General features: G+C 35.3%; 1 protein-coding gene across 1 annotated transcript in view; it reads right to left on the reverse strand.

Annotated features, from left to right (window-relative positions):
• Positions 1–2,160: 2,160 nt before the first annotated feature.
• The window catches only part of LOC103509853 (protein vein), a 28,075-nt gene continuing 12,265 nt past the window's right edge, over positions 2,161–17,970 (reverse strand). Inside the window, exons 2-5 of the mRNA XM_008474485.3 lie at positions 7,232–7,394; positions 6,610–6,743; positions 5,855–5,960; positions 2,161–4,764 (exon numbers count right to left, since the gene is read on the reverse strand). Of these exons, the coding sequence (XP_008472707.1) occupies positions 4,650–4,764; positions 5,855–5,960; positions 6,610–6,743; positions 7,232–7,394 (518 nt within the window). The 3' untranslated portion in view covers positions 2,161–4,649. The remainder of the gene's footprint in view (positions 4,765–5,854; positions 5,961–6,609; positions 6,744–7,231; positions 7,395–17,970) is intronic.

Here is a 17,970-nt window from a genome sequence, read left to right on the forward strand (position 1 = left end):
ACTTATCCACTAATGGAAAATAATATGGTAATTATCTACTCGTATCTTACCCCTTCCCTCAATTTTGAACTTGCCTATGGGATAATTAAGTTGGTAGATTTGGCCCATCCACTAAAATTATTGTTATTAGGGCTATAATCCACTCGCCTTAATTTTGGTCCATATTTGGACGTTTGGTCAGAAAATTTACGCCCTGGCCGTGGATTCGAACCCAGCACCTCCAGGTTGAGAGTCAGTGCTCTTGACCACTCAAATTCGGACGACGAAAGCTCATGAAGAATTTACGTCTTTGTACGTTTTGCGCAGAAGACCAAAGTGCATTTCAACATGAGACTAATCTGGGAGTTGGTCTTATTCTTTCCCCAGGGGTGGAGTAGTCCTACATACTGGACTCCGCACACAGGAATTTCGTCAGAAAAGACCCCCATTTCAATGTAGGTAATCTATTCTTTTCCCATGACTTCTGACATTTTATCCAACTATCCAAATCTTTTTCTGTGTTTATACTATTAGTTCCAACGTAATTTTACTCTCGGGGGGTGATTCAATGACCTTTGTAGTTACAAGTCCCTTTATAGGCATAACCGTTTGGGTACCACTGTTTACGGACTTTCATTTTTACTACTATCGTAGTAAGTACCTGTACTAAGAAGCAGTAGCCTTCCCAGGCAAGAAGTATGTTGTAGTGCTCTAGATGTTATAGGTAAGTAGGTATATTGTTTTTTTGTTATGATTTTTTTTTTTTTTTTTACTTTGACGTTTAATTCAGTTAACATCACAACATTCACAATCACAAGTAAAATACGCATTCAATAAAAATAAAAATAATGTTCCCATAGCCAGTGGCACAAAGTGATACGAATTCCGTATTAGGACTTTGAATAGAGAAAGTGGAATATTGTCACCAGTGTTAGACCACTGTCCATTTATGTTTATAATTAAAATGTTAAAATCCAACAAATAATGAAGCATTTTAAGGGAAAAAAATCTTCGAGACAAATCGATCTTTGGAGAAGAAGAACAACAGTTTTGTAGCTTGAAGCACACTATGTTATCAAGTTCTCTGGGAAGTCTTGATAAGTACAACTTGTGTTCAAGAGTAAACTAGGTAGGTTTGGTAATTCGTAGGTCGTAGGTTCAGTTAGGGATTTTTTGTCCGCATATTTGTATTAGATTGTATCTACCCATACCTAGGTAGTATTGTGGCCGAAATCACAAAGTGCGAGATAACAAGCAGAATAATATTACTAGGTATAATTTTCTCAGTCTTCTGAAACAGCGGTAGCTATTTTATTATTCGTATCAAAGATTCAAAGTAGACGATTTAACAGACTTATATGGTCTCATCTCACAACTGGGTCTGGGGTTTGTCACTGACAGCTTTTCTAACCGTACCGAATAAGAATTCGATTTGAGGCACACGTGTTTAACCGTTTAAAATCCGTCCATTCTACAGAAAATCAAGTTGTTAGGTAGAAACAGATTGATTGTTCGTTGTTTTTTTTTTCTCTATATACTAAATTAAGTAATTATGTCAGATTTTTATTAAATAAAAACAACATGGAAAACAACAATGCGGGATTCCAGAGATATTTTTACGTTCGCTTCTCCTTGTGAGGAATGTAATCGCGACCACAAACCTAAAGCTAACAATGAAATACATTAGAAGCAGAAATATTTCACTCTGCGTTGTGTTGGCATACCACAGTGATAATTAGTGCCATTGTCAATGCTGGGGGTTGAATTTTCAATTAACACTTTATTTATGATACCTACTTCAGAGGAGAAGATAAAAAAAGTTCGTAACTTGACAAGAATGTACTCTCGTATAAGCACTCGCTAGGGATTCTTATACCTACATCAGGATGACAAGAGACCAAATTTAGGTACCGTATTTTATGGATACCTTTAGCCAAATCAATTTTCAGTGGGCAGTTAGGTAAGAAGGGTAACTATTTGCCCATCAAGGTAAGTACGTAATATTCAGTTCCTACTTATAAAGTTCTGTGAGTCCCACAGGAGACTTATTTTGCTAATTTTGGTAGCTACCTTTAAAGCATCTGAGATTCTCTTAGTATGACCACTTCTCGTACCTCAAGTTGTCAAAGAACAATCGTAGCGCTAGAATTCAAAGATGAGTAAAAAGAAAACACTCGAAAATAATGAGATTGGAAAATTTCGTTTGACTATTTAATATTTTTTTTAAATAACAAAATTTCAAATTTTAATTGAATAAATTTTGGACATCTATTTAGCAAGAGTTTACTCATAAAGAACATACTACTTATAGTAAAAAGGGCCTAAAATATAATTGCCTAATGCGTACAGCTCACCTACAGATCAATGAAGTAGGTGCCTACTTACCTAGCTAATAGACCTAATAGCTAATAGTAGACAGCAGATTGGCATCTTCGAATGTAAAAATACAAATACAAACTAGCAAATATTTAGACATACGTGAATGCAGAATTGCTGAAGGAACAATCAAGTACCTACTGTAATAATAATGTTCAATTCTCCAACAAAATGTATTGAGAAGGCTCACGGTTAAATTTAAACAAGTTTGTGAGCTACTAGTTTACAAGAAAAAGTAAATCCCTTCAAACATGCTCTAATTTCTTACCTAAAATAATTAATTTATTCTTACAGTCAAAATATTGCTGTAGGTATTTAAGAATGTAAAGATTATAATATTAAGAATTTACTAGGAGTACCTAATGTGGTAAAAGAAATCAAAAATTTACTAATTAAACATCAGAAGGTAAAATTAAATAAAAATATATATAAAAAAGTATTATTAAAACTGGAATTAATATATTTTCATTTTAAAAATTATGTATAGGCATATATTTCAAATTATTGTAATAGTAAAATTGTTATATTAATAGTTACAATAAATATAAGGGCTATTTACACTGTGTAACTCTGGTGGGTACAAATAAAATCAATTTACATAAAATAAACAAAACAAAATAGATCTGCCCCCAATGTGGAAGAGTCAAAGTTCAGGATGATCTGAATGAAACCCAAATTCTGCACTATAGCGGTATCAACTCGATTCCATTTCAACAAAGCAGACATTTGCAAATAAAAATTGTATCAAATATGGGCAACGGTTGGGAGCCATCCAAATATATGCTAGTAATCTCTATCAATCAGAAAAAATTCTAAAAAGAATAACCGTGCCTATATTTTTACCTGTAGGTAATTTTAATAAGTGTAAAGTTGCGAAATGAAATTTCAACCACCTATACGTATAGGTATTTTTTTTTCTTTCTATTTGCTGTTGTGTTCTTCTTTTGCAGCGACTATGAACTGAATTAGGGTCATGATATTCACAAATTCATAAATACGATTTTTTACTTACTTTTATAGTAATTAAATATTTGGACGGTCCCCTTTATCCATGCTAAAAAAAGAAGGAAAAAAAATCATTTCAATAATATAGCTAAGTGAGTTTTATTATAATTCAACATCTATTAAAATTCTACAATTAGCCTAATTTTATAGTGCACTCGCAAAGTTCATTTCTTCGGTACATTTAGGTATTTGTTTAATAACTCATTAGTTAAACGATTGTCGAATCTTCGTACAAAGAGGAAGAATCCCTATACTTAAAGCAGGTTTTAAGATAGCACGGGCACACGGGCTTTTGCATATGTTGGGATGCACTCAGCCTCTTGAGAACAATTGAGGAGCAGGATGAAATTCCAGGGCTGTCCCTTGGAAAAAAAAATCATTATTATTACGATAAAACTTTGCGAGACTGTAAATTTTTTTATAGAGCAAGGCTTTTTCTTCAACTTTTGAAATTGATAAGAAATTTCCTACGAAAATTTACCTAGCACCTAGCATTAAAGAGTACAAAAAGTATCAATAATTATTGCATAAAATCATTAATTTGACTTCGGGTAGGCAGGTAACTATGTACCTACCTAATCGACTCAGTTTCTCAGACCTAAGATCCGGAAAACCTTAGGAAAATCTTCTCTCTAAACTCAAAAGTGAGAAATGAACTACTTGAAAGTGAGACGTTAAAACCAAATCAGGTTTTCTCATTTTCAATATCTTATTGGAAATTGGAAAAAAGTAATAGATCTTAATCTTAAGTCAGATTCAGTCAGATGAGATAGTGATACGTTAAGATCTGGGCATCAAAGCTAGATAAATAATTATTGCAGTAACAATGTAGGTACGTACCTACTGATCAAATCAGTAAAAACACATCGTTTTCGGTTCGTTATCTTTTAAACGAGACAAATTCTTACGAAAATGTTACCTCGTTCGGAAAATACATTCGTTGCTAAGTTTAAGCGATCTTATATTTTGATTAATTATTTTATCAAAATTTACCTGATAGTAAAGGAGATACGCAAAGGAGACCTAAAAAACTTTCTTTTATACTTTTCCCTTCACATCAACTCACGAAATAAGTATTGATTAAACTCGTAATTTTGATTAAACCTTAGCTTACTATGCTTCAAGAGACAATCTTTCAACCATGTTGAAGACTGGCCATTTTGAAGACAATCAGAGTGTTCTGTGTTTTTACACCATCATTCCTCCTGACAAAGCCACTCTTGTCACCTAGTGCAGTGGTTCGTCATTTTTTATCACATTTGCATCTACCGCGCCGTCCGCGAGAGACCTTAACAGTAGTAGGACGCAGAGATGCCCAGCTTACAAAAATACGGCTTGTACATACTGCTCCGATTGTACACGTCCTTACTCTCACACCGCTGTCCTTTGTAGCCCTCGGCACATCTGGAACAGAGGAAATGAAATTGGGATCATCTTGAATAAGAAGATCTTTGAAGTCTATTCCTTCATATTTTCCATAAAACTCTACACTAATGCACATTTTTTTCCTTCAAGGAGCTTTAACTCTGGAATACCAGGTCGTTCACCCCGGTTCTCGGGTATATTTGGTGGTAGGTATCGATTTTTGTAGATAAGGGAGGAGGGGAAGCCAAATTTTATGATAGAATTTTCAGATTTTCTTGGAAACCCAATAGCCCAACTCGAGGAGAACTAATCTCTCTGCTTCTGGAGCAGTGGATAAGTAAACTATTGATGATGGGTATAGTAAATTTATCTACCCAAGAGAATGAAGTATCTATCTTTGTTCTTCGGATTTTCCTTAAAGTTGAGGCATTTTCATACATTCAACGAATATTAGTTTTACTTTCCTTATCTTTTTTTTCCAACTCAAAATGAAGCTGAAAATACATCACACCAAAGAGGTCTATTGAGTCCCAAATCTTGCGATACAAGTTCACAGTGTGCAGTAATGTTTAGATTGTAATCAAATCAAATGAGTAGAACAGATTTAATACGTATTGAAATGTTCAACACTTCCAGGCCGCGGGTATTTTTCTCTTTAATATTTGAAATAAATCTATTTCTAGAAGATCACTGAATTCATATTCCAAAATTCCTACGAAATAGTACGAGAGTATTCAGAGTATTGTGTTGGATTTTATTATTATCTACGTGTTAAAATAATGTGAAGACAACGGGCGAAATTTTCGAAACGTAAAGAAACAAGAAGCTAGATTCACAACCACATTATTAATCGAATGGTCGCGACGGTTTCTCTAAAGGTCTGTCCACAGTTCACACATAGTCACCGGTCGACCGTCGATTGACATCGACCGTCCACACTGCCTCGACAACATACTAACATAGATTCACCTCGTCGATCGACAGCCGGTCGACTATGTGTGGACATAGCTTAAGGGGAAATTTGAAAATTGAATTATCTTCGTCATATCAAAGAAATGGAGAGAATTATCGATTATTGTCAACCTGAGTCTGGTTATCAATGGCGATTTAACGATTGACAAATACTTACTGGCATACAAGTTCGCCCACCGTGTCGTAGTAAGTACAAGATCCGCCGTTCAAACAATATGAGTCAAGTGGGCACGGGCCTCCCACTAAGGGCCAGAGTGTGGTGGCTGGAACAAAACCAAATCATACGACGGAAGACGCTTCTATAATGAAAAGTTTCAAATTTGGTTAACATATTGAGAAGAGAGGAAGAGGTTTGATAGAGAGAACTGTAACTGCTAAGGTCTTATCGTCCCGAAATCGAAGAGAGGAAAAAGATAGGATAGAAGAAAGCCAGCCGTTCCGAGAACGAACACTATCCGTTCAGGATAACAGCCGCCTCGGGCGGGAATGAAACCCGCGGTCTAGCGCTTACAAGGCAGACGCGCTACCAACTAAGCTAACTAGGCTGGCCATTGAGAAGAGAATTAGGACATTTAAACATAGATTGCGATTTTGCCATTGCTGACATTACCTGTAACTTATTCCACGAAAGTATGAAATAATGAAATTTTAAAATGTAAAGGTATAATAATAGTTTACATAAGTAAATTATTGTCTGGCTGGGGCACATTTAAACAGGGAGTAGACGAGCTTAGTCTGGCTGGGGGACTTTGAACAGGGAGTAGACGAGCTTAGTCTGGCTGGGGGACTTTGAACAGGGAGGATAGCAGCCTAAAATTTCCCTTGTTAAAGAAATGGCAAAGGTTGAGCGCGAAGGGCATCCACTCGTAAAAATTTTCTAGCCAATTATGATCAATCTGTCAAAATACTTACTGTTATCGGGCCTCAAGTTGATGGACACCTCTGCAAAGGCTGAAACTACGTCCTTGTGTACTCCCGTACCTCTACATTCGTATCGACCAGCGTCTTCGGAACGGATTCGTGTTATTATCAGGGTCGATCTCTTTCTGAAATGACGAGCAAAAACACACGAGTGAAAACAAATTAATACGTGAAGTGTACAGGGTTTGGGGACACCCTGTAGAAAGTTACCATCCCTACACTTGGAGGAAAAAAACTTGACTAGAAAAGCACGAGAAAAATCCACTTATGCCCGATCTTACCACACAGAGTTTTCACTAAATTCAGTGTTCAAGAAATAATACTGATCTGTGTAAATCAAATGGGTGACGTCAAAGAAAACCCTTGACACTCTGTTGTGTCTCAGTGGTAATATCGGCCATTAGAATAATAACCCATCTATTCAGTATTGAGGAAGTTTGGTGATTTTATCCTAACTCTTATCTTTCTCCTTTCAGTTTTTGTAGTAAACGTTTTCGTACATGCGGAGTTTTGGCACATCCACTAAAATTATTAATTCCTCTCTTTTTCTCCATGAATGTTCACGTACGAGTACAAATTTAGTGCAATAATTATGTATAGTGAATTAACTTACTTTTTAAACTGTATTTTTAGTCGCTTATTCGTGGTGATTTCTACGTTGTCTTTGAACCAGGATACTGCAGGGAGTGGGTTGCCCTTACATCGACACACCAGCCTAAGACTTTGTCTTAATTTTACTGAGACATTCCTAAGTCCAGATACTTCAATGGGATGTACTGAAAACATACAAACAGAAAGAGGTACTTGAAAAAATGTGTTGGCGGAAAATCTAAAAAAAGTACGTAACGCAGACTAGTTTAAAAATTAATATTATCTATTATCTAAAAATATTTTCCTTGGTGATAGTAAAAAAACCGAAAATTATAGATTGAAAATAATTTTTAGGAGGGAAAATAAATCGATATACTCACCCTATCTTTAACGTGAATTACATAAAATCAAAGTAATTAAAGAGAAATGCGCGTATGATATTATGAAGCTTTGTAAATGGCTGGAAGAGAACAATCTTAGGCCCACCAACTTGTAGCCCTCAAGCCCTTTGACATAATGTAACTGGGTGGTCTGTGAGGCCATCAAGGTACACATTTGATCTAAATTTATTTTGACATGTTTTTGTTCTGGTTTGCAATATTTTAGTCAGCAGATGAAAGCTCAGTATGTATTAATTATGAGGAATGAACAAGTATAGAGAAATATAGGTACGGCTACTACTCAGAGGTAATACATTAAAGATTGGACTTCAATTATGTACGTATGTGCAAAGCAACAAAGTAAATTGTAGGCGACTTCAAATAAAAACTAAAAAAAAAAAATTGATCGAACGATTGATGTACGAAAAAAAAAGTACATTGTAACTAACATTGATGGGAGCATATCAACAAGAACCTACTTGTAAGTTATATTTTTATCAGAGGTTTTTACGTCTACCGAAGAAGAGAAAATACAGTACCCAACTACCCAAGTTTCAATACATTAAATTCATACTGTTCTATGGGCTGAACCTTGAAAACTTGGTTTCATAATACGACAGAAGGCATAAGGATAGTAAAAGACATGTGCTAGATTCAAAAATAGGTATCCGCTTAGCCCTAACAATGAGGAAAAAATATATAATGTCTAGACTCAGACTGTAAACAAAGCAAAAACAATTAGGGTTAAGGATTAAGATCTCCCTCGTAAGGGGTAACCCCTAATTTAGGTAATTACTGAATTAGCAAAGGGTACAAAAATACTTTCAATTTTGATACTAATAGTGAAGGAGTACCTATACATTAGCTTTTATTATCAAAATAGCGAGATTCTGTTATTATGATTTTAGGTACTTATTCTATTCTATTTATTCATTAGATAGACATTATTATTTCATTTTCAAAGTCAATAGATTTTATCAGGTAAGTATTGACGAGAGCGAAGGAATTATTCCACTGTCCAAGCAGATGTACTAAACTGAAGATCTTGGATAATGTAATACTGACCTTAACTGATAAAGATCAGAAATGACTGGCCTAGACTTGGCAAAGTTGTTCATAACTGAGGATACACAAAGGACCGACTGGATCAACAATTCCGACTAATAATATAAAAGTTTAATTTTGTATTATGAATTGTGTGTGTCCATTATACAGAGCTCAGGACTTGAGGAGAAATGACAATCATCTGTCTGAACGGAATCCTTTCTATACCAGAACAAACCTTGAATAAATTTTCAGAATAAGGAAAAATCAGCTTTTCAACGGACCTGGGTGCTATTCCACAAAGAATTTGCACCTTACATTTTGCAAAAGTTATAACTTTAACGTAATAATATAGGAGAAATCTTCCATGCAGCTATTAGTGATTTGCAAAATGCAAAGTGTGAAGTTGGTTTTGGATTCAGGCTCCTAGTAAAGTCTCCTCTTTTCAAAAATCCCCAGCCTTGGTCCGTACCGCTCTAAATTGTAAGACGGGGACTAATAAGTGTGAAGCAGTTCTCAAGATCAAATTTCATTACAATTTTCTGATACTGGTGAATATCTCAATTTTCTCATTGAAGGAAATATGACATCTCCACTAATGTAGTAGTAAATCCTTGCAGTAAAAATGACATCTCCACCAATTTCAAACTAGAACCACAAAGAAAGCTATCCCATCAATAAAATAACCTAGAAAAGTAGGTATTGCAAATAAATTTAAAGTCGCAGTAGCGAAAGGCTTCAAGTAGGTATTTGTTTTGTTTTAGTATTAGGATAAGCGCATCAGGATCTTCAGTGTCCATCAATACTTGCATCTCTGCAAGACCCTTTTCCTACCAAGATCCCATTTTGGCAAAAAATATTTAGTAGTTGACCAAGACTCGAACCCGCAACCTCCGAATCAATAGTTACTGACTTACTGTCACGATTGTCCGAGAGTATGACGGTAGGTACTTACTGTTTAATAGTTGCTAGCTTACCAACTTTGTATAAGGTCAGTTAGTGTTAATTGAATAAAATCAGTCCAAACTTACATTTGACCTGTAACATCTCTGCTGTTTTCTCCCAAAATTAAACACCTACAACATATTATGGTTTACAAAAGGAACTATCATAATGGTAGTTTAGACCGCGATTTCGGTGATAGTGAAGTTAGTTACGCTTACGATAGCAACTATCGCGTCAACTATCACCACATTATTTCGTCAAAAATGTATTAAAATAAACATGTCTTCACTATGGCCTAACTTTGCACAGAACCAAGGGTTTCAAGGGCTTTTTTTCTTCTCAAAGAAGATCACCAGAGAGACAGTTTTCGTAGATTGAAGAAACCCCGAAAATTGGCGAGTAGTAAAAGGCCTGAAAGTACACAAATACATAGATAGAGGATTTCATATAAATATTCTACACATGTACATTTTATATCCCTAGTATGGTAAAACTTTGCACTACCTCTAACGTTATCGATATGTAGGTATAGTAATAGTAATCAGTCAAGGGGGCTCGTGTCCCACCACATTTTGGACGCTCATTTTGAACCCATTTTTCTCTAGGATGAAAACCAGTTTTCCCTCTGAGTAAAATGGATTTTAATAATAAAATTATGGGTATCTCAACTGTCTCGAATAAGAGCCATGGTAGATAAAGTTTTGCATTTGCACACCAGAAAGAGGGAAAATTGTTGCTACATTCCAACCACAAAGAAAGCGTTCACTGAAGCTCCTTTTCCAATATCCCTTGGATTAAAAGATACCTACCTAATAATTTCGAGCAAACTTGAAAATAAATCATTTTACAGATCGCTCTGAAGATTGATCGACCTTTGACCGGCTCAACATCAAAGACACAGTGAGGAAGAGTGGGAGGGCCATTTTCCAATTTATCCCTGAGCCGCCACAAAGTACCCAGAGTACTACCAGCTATACTTTACGTATATTATATGAAATACTTTTAAAAAATAATACGTTATTTAGATCGGGGCAGCCCGAAGTCTTCTATATTTTTTAATATCTTCATAAGAGAGATGTGTGTGGTCCCAAGTGACGAGAGCCATAACAAGGACGGGAGGCCGTGAGAAATTCGACTTTAACCCATATTTTGTTCGGCATTTTTGGTCCGAGCGAAATTTCACTTATTAGTCTACTTACTGGTACCTTCGGCGTAATAAAAATGAAAAATGTGTTCCCCATAATATGTCAAAATACCTTGGTTAGACTGCGGGGGTAAAGGGACTTTTCAGTCCTATTCCAGCAGGATTAACAAGGTATATTCTATTCTATTCGGCAGACTTCCCGACCTCAGTGGTGTAGTGGTTAACGCGGTGGGAATACGAATCTCGAGGTTGGTGGTTCGAGTCCAAGTCAAGTCACACCTCGGTAAATTACCGAGGTTTATCAGGTGGGGAACTAAATTTGTGACTAAGCATTCAATTTATTCAGTTTTCAATTATTTTATTCTTATTTTGCTGGTACCTTCGAAACCCAGCTCAAGAGAAGGTCTCAGCGATCCTTTTGCTAAGTCTACAATTCCACTAACTAAAGCTAAACACGTCCAAAACTACGAAGAAAAGACAATATCACAAGAATGGAAGTGATCGTTAAGAAAATCATGATGTTGACGTGTAAAAGCTCAGGAACTTGAAGAAGGGATTTTTCAACTGAACTAGGTATTTGATGGATTAGTTAATAGATATCAAGTGAAATGGTTTGATGTTCAGATATAGTTTGATCGGGGAAAAAAAAATGATAAGAGATGGTTTGATGGAGAAACGAGAGCAACTGATAAGACGGTAACTCAAGCCAGATGATCAAAAATGAGTTTTCATAGATAGGGAAGAGCTTCCTTGTGACCCAAAAAACACACCCCGAACCAAAGTTGTGACTTTGCTGAGAAATGAATATCTCATCCCTAAAGGGGACTCAGCTAAAAAAAAAAAAAAAAAAAAAAAAAAATTCTACTCCTTAATGACTGATTAGCCCTGGTACTTCGGCGGGTCCATTGGTCTGAAAAGCTCGTGGCTCAAAAGGTTCATTGGGTTTAAATGGGTTAACATTATGTAAACAAGCCACAAGTCGCACTTGCCAGAGGGTTCACTATAGGCCACTCTATCATTACTGTACATAAAACACAGCTTTTACTAGAAGACCATACAGGGGGTAACAGATTGGGGCCAAACTAATTAGAACGGCTTCAGAAGCCCTTTCCGAAGGGGGTTAAAATACAAAGAGAATTATAAAGTTATAGTTTCACAGCCAAAAATGCTCTCTTTTTGAGCACCAAAAGTTCGGAAAATTCTTTCTGCAAATGCCCATTATACATAATAACTTAATAACAAACTAAAAAAAACTGAAATCATAAATATCTAAGCTAGTTTTTTTTCCTATTGTATTAAGCACCCTCTTCTCTCCAAACTTTATTCCACAGTAAAATTTCAGGGTGTTCCAGAATACATTGGCTACACCCTATAGATATGTATTTAATCATTTTTACTAATGATCATATAGTTAATTAGGTTTTTATTAAAATAAATAAATATTTTCTTTGTTTACTCATAAATAAACACGGTACAAGTGCAATCACAGTGTCGTATTTTGTATTTGCTGTGCGGGAGGTTTCGAGGGAGACCCGTTAGGTTATTGAAAATTGATCGTTTTACTTTATTTTCAGTGAAGTAGCTATAATTTTTCTAAAAGTAGGATTATCACTTGACAAATATATGTTTAAGAGGCGCAGAGAAATGAGTAGAATAGGTGCTTTTATTAACAAAATTATTGAAAACATACTGTCGAGACAAGTACGTTTACAATTCAAATGATTAGGCTATGTAGATTGAAAGAAAGCGCCTCCGTAGTAAGAGTTGCATAGGTACAAACAATCACAGATACTTATTCCTACCACTTCCATTTCTAATGAGTCGTAATGAGACTTAATTATTACAACCTTGTTACATGTGGAAGAGCTCTTGAGATGTTTTCTCGTATTTACAGATTGTAGAAACTACCTATAGTTGAAAAGTAATTACCACATGTGTTTGATTATCCCAATGGTACCTGCATGCCCCCAGGCAACCATATCATAATTTGGCAAACTGTTAAATTATGATGTTTTCAATATAAGGATTACCGAGAATCATTATTACCATTTTGTTTGATTGCACCGTGCCCATTAAATTAGAACCCATTCGAGTTTGCGGGGAGTTTCGGTTCTTTGCAAGTCTAGTCTACCTGAAAAAATAAGTCAACTCTAGGCAAACTTATTGTAAAGTTCAATGAAATTTGATCTGGTTTTGATCTGGAGGCACTTTTAGGGTCCGACCCGTCTGACTTATTAGCCCAGTCCCAGTTTACTTGATGATTTTATTTTTATTTAATATTTATTTTTTGTGATGCAACAATATCAGGAATCAAGAATAACTCTTACGCTGTAATGATGAAAAAGATTTCATGAATTCACCGAGAGCACCCAAAACAAGAAACGTTCAAGTAGGTAAATGAATATAAAATAAGAGGATGCTAAACCCCAAAACCCAACCTTAAAGACAACCTCATTTACCACCACGAAGAATCTAATTATCCACCCTATAGACACATTAACCTTTCTGTGTCATCCATTCATCATTTTTCATACATCCTGTATCGACGAAAAACCCGTACGCCAGAACCAATTGATAATGAGGTTGGTATTACCGTGGAAGTTTCTTCTACATGGAACAAGTTAGCCGGTATACCAGCTTTGTATATCGGACAGATTGTATTTTTTTTTTTTTTTTTTTTAGCATTATGTAGCTGGAATGTTTTAGTTCCTGTGACAGATTGTTTTTTTTTTTTTTTTTTTTTTTTGATTCGGGGAAATTGAGGAAATTCACACTCTTGTTCACTTAACAGTAGTCAATGAAATAGAAATTGTTGTAATGATGATGACAATAGTACTCTACATAGACGTGGCCCCAGCATTGTAGTAAAAAAAGTAGAAAAAATCACCGACATCTTCTTCATTGAGACTAATAGCAAAGACTGCAACAGTTTTCCTACCTGCATATCAACGCTATAGAAACAGAGGCCATCGGTATAGACATACGGGAAAACAATCTCTAGATATATCATAGACGTTACTATGCAAAATGAAAGCTTATAAACCAGAAAAATACCAAAACAAGATACGATGTATCTGAAAAATTGCACATAGATGTACAATCCGAATTCCTCCAATATAATATTCAAGGGATATTCAGAATCATATTGAATTTCTGATTGGCCCATTAGGAGAAGCCAAAAGACGCAGACCTATCTATCTACAAAATACTATAACCCTAACCTTTGACCTCGACCTTACAGAAGAAATTATACAGACAAGTAAGAGATATGAGAAAGAACAATTACCATAAATGACAAGTCTGCGCCACTTGGAAAATGAGCGAAAGATCGGATTTGTTTTTCAGATGTGCTTCGCACACATTCCAGAAAAAAAGGGAATTTAGCTAAAAGGAGAGAAAAAGAAACAAAGAGAAAGTAGAACAAAAGTCCAAGTCCTCCAAGCTGACAAGCCAAGACAAGACATAAAGCGAAGATAAGATAAGAAGACTATCTTCCTTTTTCAAATTTGTTTAACCTAACCGTTAATATTTGAGCAGAGAGACTAGAAGCAGCTGAGGTCTCAATCATAATATCTTTGAAAACAATGGAATAATGAGCAGAAATGTATAAATATTACGCAAGATTCTAATTAAGATACTAAACAAACAGAACGCTAGTGATACTAAAAAAAAAAAAAAAAAAAAATTGCGGAACTGGGAACAGATTCTGACAGTGGAACTTGCAAAGTGGGACTTTGCATGCAGAATGGAAGAACATGTTTCTACGATTACCATCAAAAATAGGATGTGGAAGACACCTATTTGTCAAATTTATGATGGGCTTTAAAAGTTTATGGAGCTACCAACAGGTTTTCTTATAACGTTCTGCAGATTTCAGTACCTGTAAAATGAAGTTCGGCAATTCGGTTGGTAGACTACTTGTTAGTAAGTTTTAGTAGGTATCCTCCTTATAATGCAAATGTGTGGAGCATTTATATCACTTGTCATAGAGTACTTTGCAACGATAACTTGCTATGTATTGATCTGTGCTAGTACCTATTGTACAGATATGGGATCTTTGGTGAGTAATTAGAAAAATCAAATTTTGAGGCACCCATGAAAAAGAGATTAATACGAGTATGCCCATCTTCGTAGGGAAAACCCATCTCTTTTTTGAGGCTTTCTATTGATGAAGCATTTATAACTATAGGTAAGTATGAATTTCATCCATATTTTGATGAAAGAAGAAAACGTTCCAAGTCCTCTCATTTCCACAGATTAGCAAATTCAACCACTTCAGTGTAGAAAACTATCATTTGTGCACTTTCACCGGGCAAAAATCAGGCAAAAAAGAAGATAAAGCAAAGTGATTTTCCTGTACACACAAGTGATTTATTACTCCTGCTTTATTGTACATCAAAATACTTTAAAATTGTTCAATGTAAGTGGATGGTTAACTCTTTAACTCCCTCTTGACCACTTTTCAAAGCTTGAGTTCTTTTTTCTATGATTAAATCGTGGCTTTTTTGTAGCTCAAAAGTTGTAAATACAAGTATAATGAGCAGGTACTTAGGTGGACAGCTAGATACCTACTGTCAGAGATAACATTTAAAGGCTAAAACAATTGTACTTTGGATGAAAATAAATTGTAACATCCGGCTGACTTTATCAACGAAACTTGGACAATATTACCGAAATCGTCTGTAAAATTTTCGAGTTGACTTTTCTCTTTGTTTGTCTTGTGTGCGTTTACTATTGTGGTCAAAGGTAGTCAGTCAGCAAAAGAGATCATGATTAATGAAGCTCTGGTAGTGAAAGGGGTAAAGTATAAATTTTAAAAATTAAAATTGAGATATTAACTTGAAGAAAAAAATAGTTTGGGGGCGTTGTCTAACGCACAGAGCGTTCTTGTTTTAAACGTAAAAATCATGTATATTATTAAGATGTCTTATTTATCTATTCATGAACATTTTGTAGGTATTTTTTTCTCTCGCTGATTTTCTTTTTATCAAATGCCGTCTACTGAAGGTTCAACAAGAAGGTTGTCAAACCCGCTCCTAGGTTAAAACAAAGCAAGGTAAATATTTACCAAAACCAGTGAGCATAATAATGTGGCGAAGGTTTTTTGTAGGAATATTAATGTTTTGCAACTGCTTCTAGTTTTTAGAGTGAGCAAGTAATCCAGATCTAAATAACCAAAATAAAGGGGACTTGATGTTGATCATACAAAACATGTCTGGGTCAAATTCTGTGACAACTTTTCAACTCAACTTAATGTTATTATTTTCCAAAAATTGTCTAATAAAAATGTCACTGGTGATAAATCTATCAATTTAGTAATGTTTTCATATAGAGACCGAAATAAAGATATACACCGGGGTAGGTTGGTACTATTTACTTTATAGAAATCTTTTCTAATCCGAATAAGTAAACATTATTTACCAATAAATTGTCACCCCTTTGTAATAGAATAACACTTTTGTTAGGTAGAGAAGATAATGAAATTTAGGGATAATGGATTAATTTGTACACTTCGAACTGCTAAATGTGTGCAAACATTGGAAAAAGCAATATTGCACATTTGAAAACGTGCGTATTGTCCTGGTTACGAAACATTGACAATATTTCGCGAAATGGTAACGATTTGTTTAGATTTGGTATGTGTGTACTTCGTGTGCGTGTTGAGGTCTACAATTCTATTAGCATAGTTGAGGTCTACAATCAGGATGCTTACAAAAATAAGGTTGTTACTATAATTGGCGAAGTGTATTAAGTGTATTAGCTAACTTATACTTCAAATCCAAAGAAAGCAGATTCAATTCGAATACCATCTGCCAAACTCAGACTACGACCTTCCTATCGAGAGTCTCAAATACACGTATTACCAACAAGTTGAGGATTGGCTTTGAAGGCTTTCAGATTGTTTGTCAGACAACCAAAGCAAATCCAGGACCTTCCTTGTAAAGCTCAAAAGTTTACTCATCACCCCCATCACAAAGGTCAATGGATATAACGCCATCGCCAGAACGAAATATATTTCATAAATACTACTCATTACTACGTTATGATAAGAAGAAATGATGAACAATCAATTCTCGAATATTTTTTTGGCACATTGCTGAAACTTGTATCATTTTATTGTCGGTTATCAGCATTGAGACGAAACGAAATCGATAAAGCGGCGTCGAACGGACTTGCAACTGAGAAATAAAACTATGTCTCTGTCTACAGAGTTCAAGTCTAGAAGACAGCTTTCACCAGCACCCACGTCGTATAAAAATAGCATTCAAGAAGAAAAATATTTCGAATTCACATTTTTTTAAAAGGCGATTTTTCTGTTCTTGCTGTTATTTTGAGAATTTCGTGCCTTCATGACACATGTCGTCTAGAAAAACACTGCATTACTTTTTTTCATGCCTACTTAAAATGGACCTATCCATTTTCGGTAGTACCCACTCATAGATAGCAAGATATGAGAGAAAAGAAACTGTCTTCGAGATGCAACAGGGAAATGGATTTCCTTCAATATTAATCTCTCCAGAAGCACAGTTAGCAACTGACATCTTTCTATTCTAGGGCACCGTCCTGGTACAAGAGAAACAAAAAATAGAAAAACAACAACAAAAAAACCCAATGATTTTCTTTAATTATTTAAGACGAGTTTTTCTTGGAAATTTGTTTTTCACACTTAATTACGGAACATTGACCCGAGACCATGGCAATCTGTTTTGCCATCTCTTCTCGTTTCTGCTGAGACATGTAGAAGAGAGCGGTCGTTACTCATGCATGACGCCGTTATTTGTAATGATAATGACGATGAGACAGGCGAGCACTGGGACACCCTGTATATGTGTATACGGGCATTGCGAATAGTCTCGCCACGTTGATATATTTTCTTTGATTTTCATATATTTTCTAAATCCTTTGATGTAATATGTCCCAATGGTAAAAGAAAAGAAGAAGAGTTACAACGTAACGGACATAACCGAAACTTTACCCTCTAACGGAACCGTTATTAGGAAACTAACAATAAAAAAATGTACTAACTTTTTTTTTTTTTTTTTTTTTTTTTTTTTTCTTTTTTTCCATCGGAGAGACCAAAAAGGGATTCGGCGTTTTAGTTCACGAAGAAACGTTTATAACACCTTGGGTTATTTGAGAGCAGAGGGACTTAGATGTCAAAAAGGGCGCTTTAAGTTCTATAGAGCGGTCCATTTAGAAGGGAAAACCAACCCTAAAAGCAGGTAAAAGCTGCTAAAGAACTTTCGA

Source organism: Diaphorina citri, unplaced genomic scaffold (genome assembly GCF_000475195.1).
Source record: "Diaphorina citri unplaced genomic scaffold, Diaci psyllid genome assembly version 1.1 scaffold536, whole genome shotgun sequence".
NCBI classification, from domain to species: Eukaryota; Metazoa; Arthropoda; class Insecta; order Hemiptera; family Psyllidae; genus Diaphorina; species Diaphorina citri.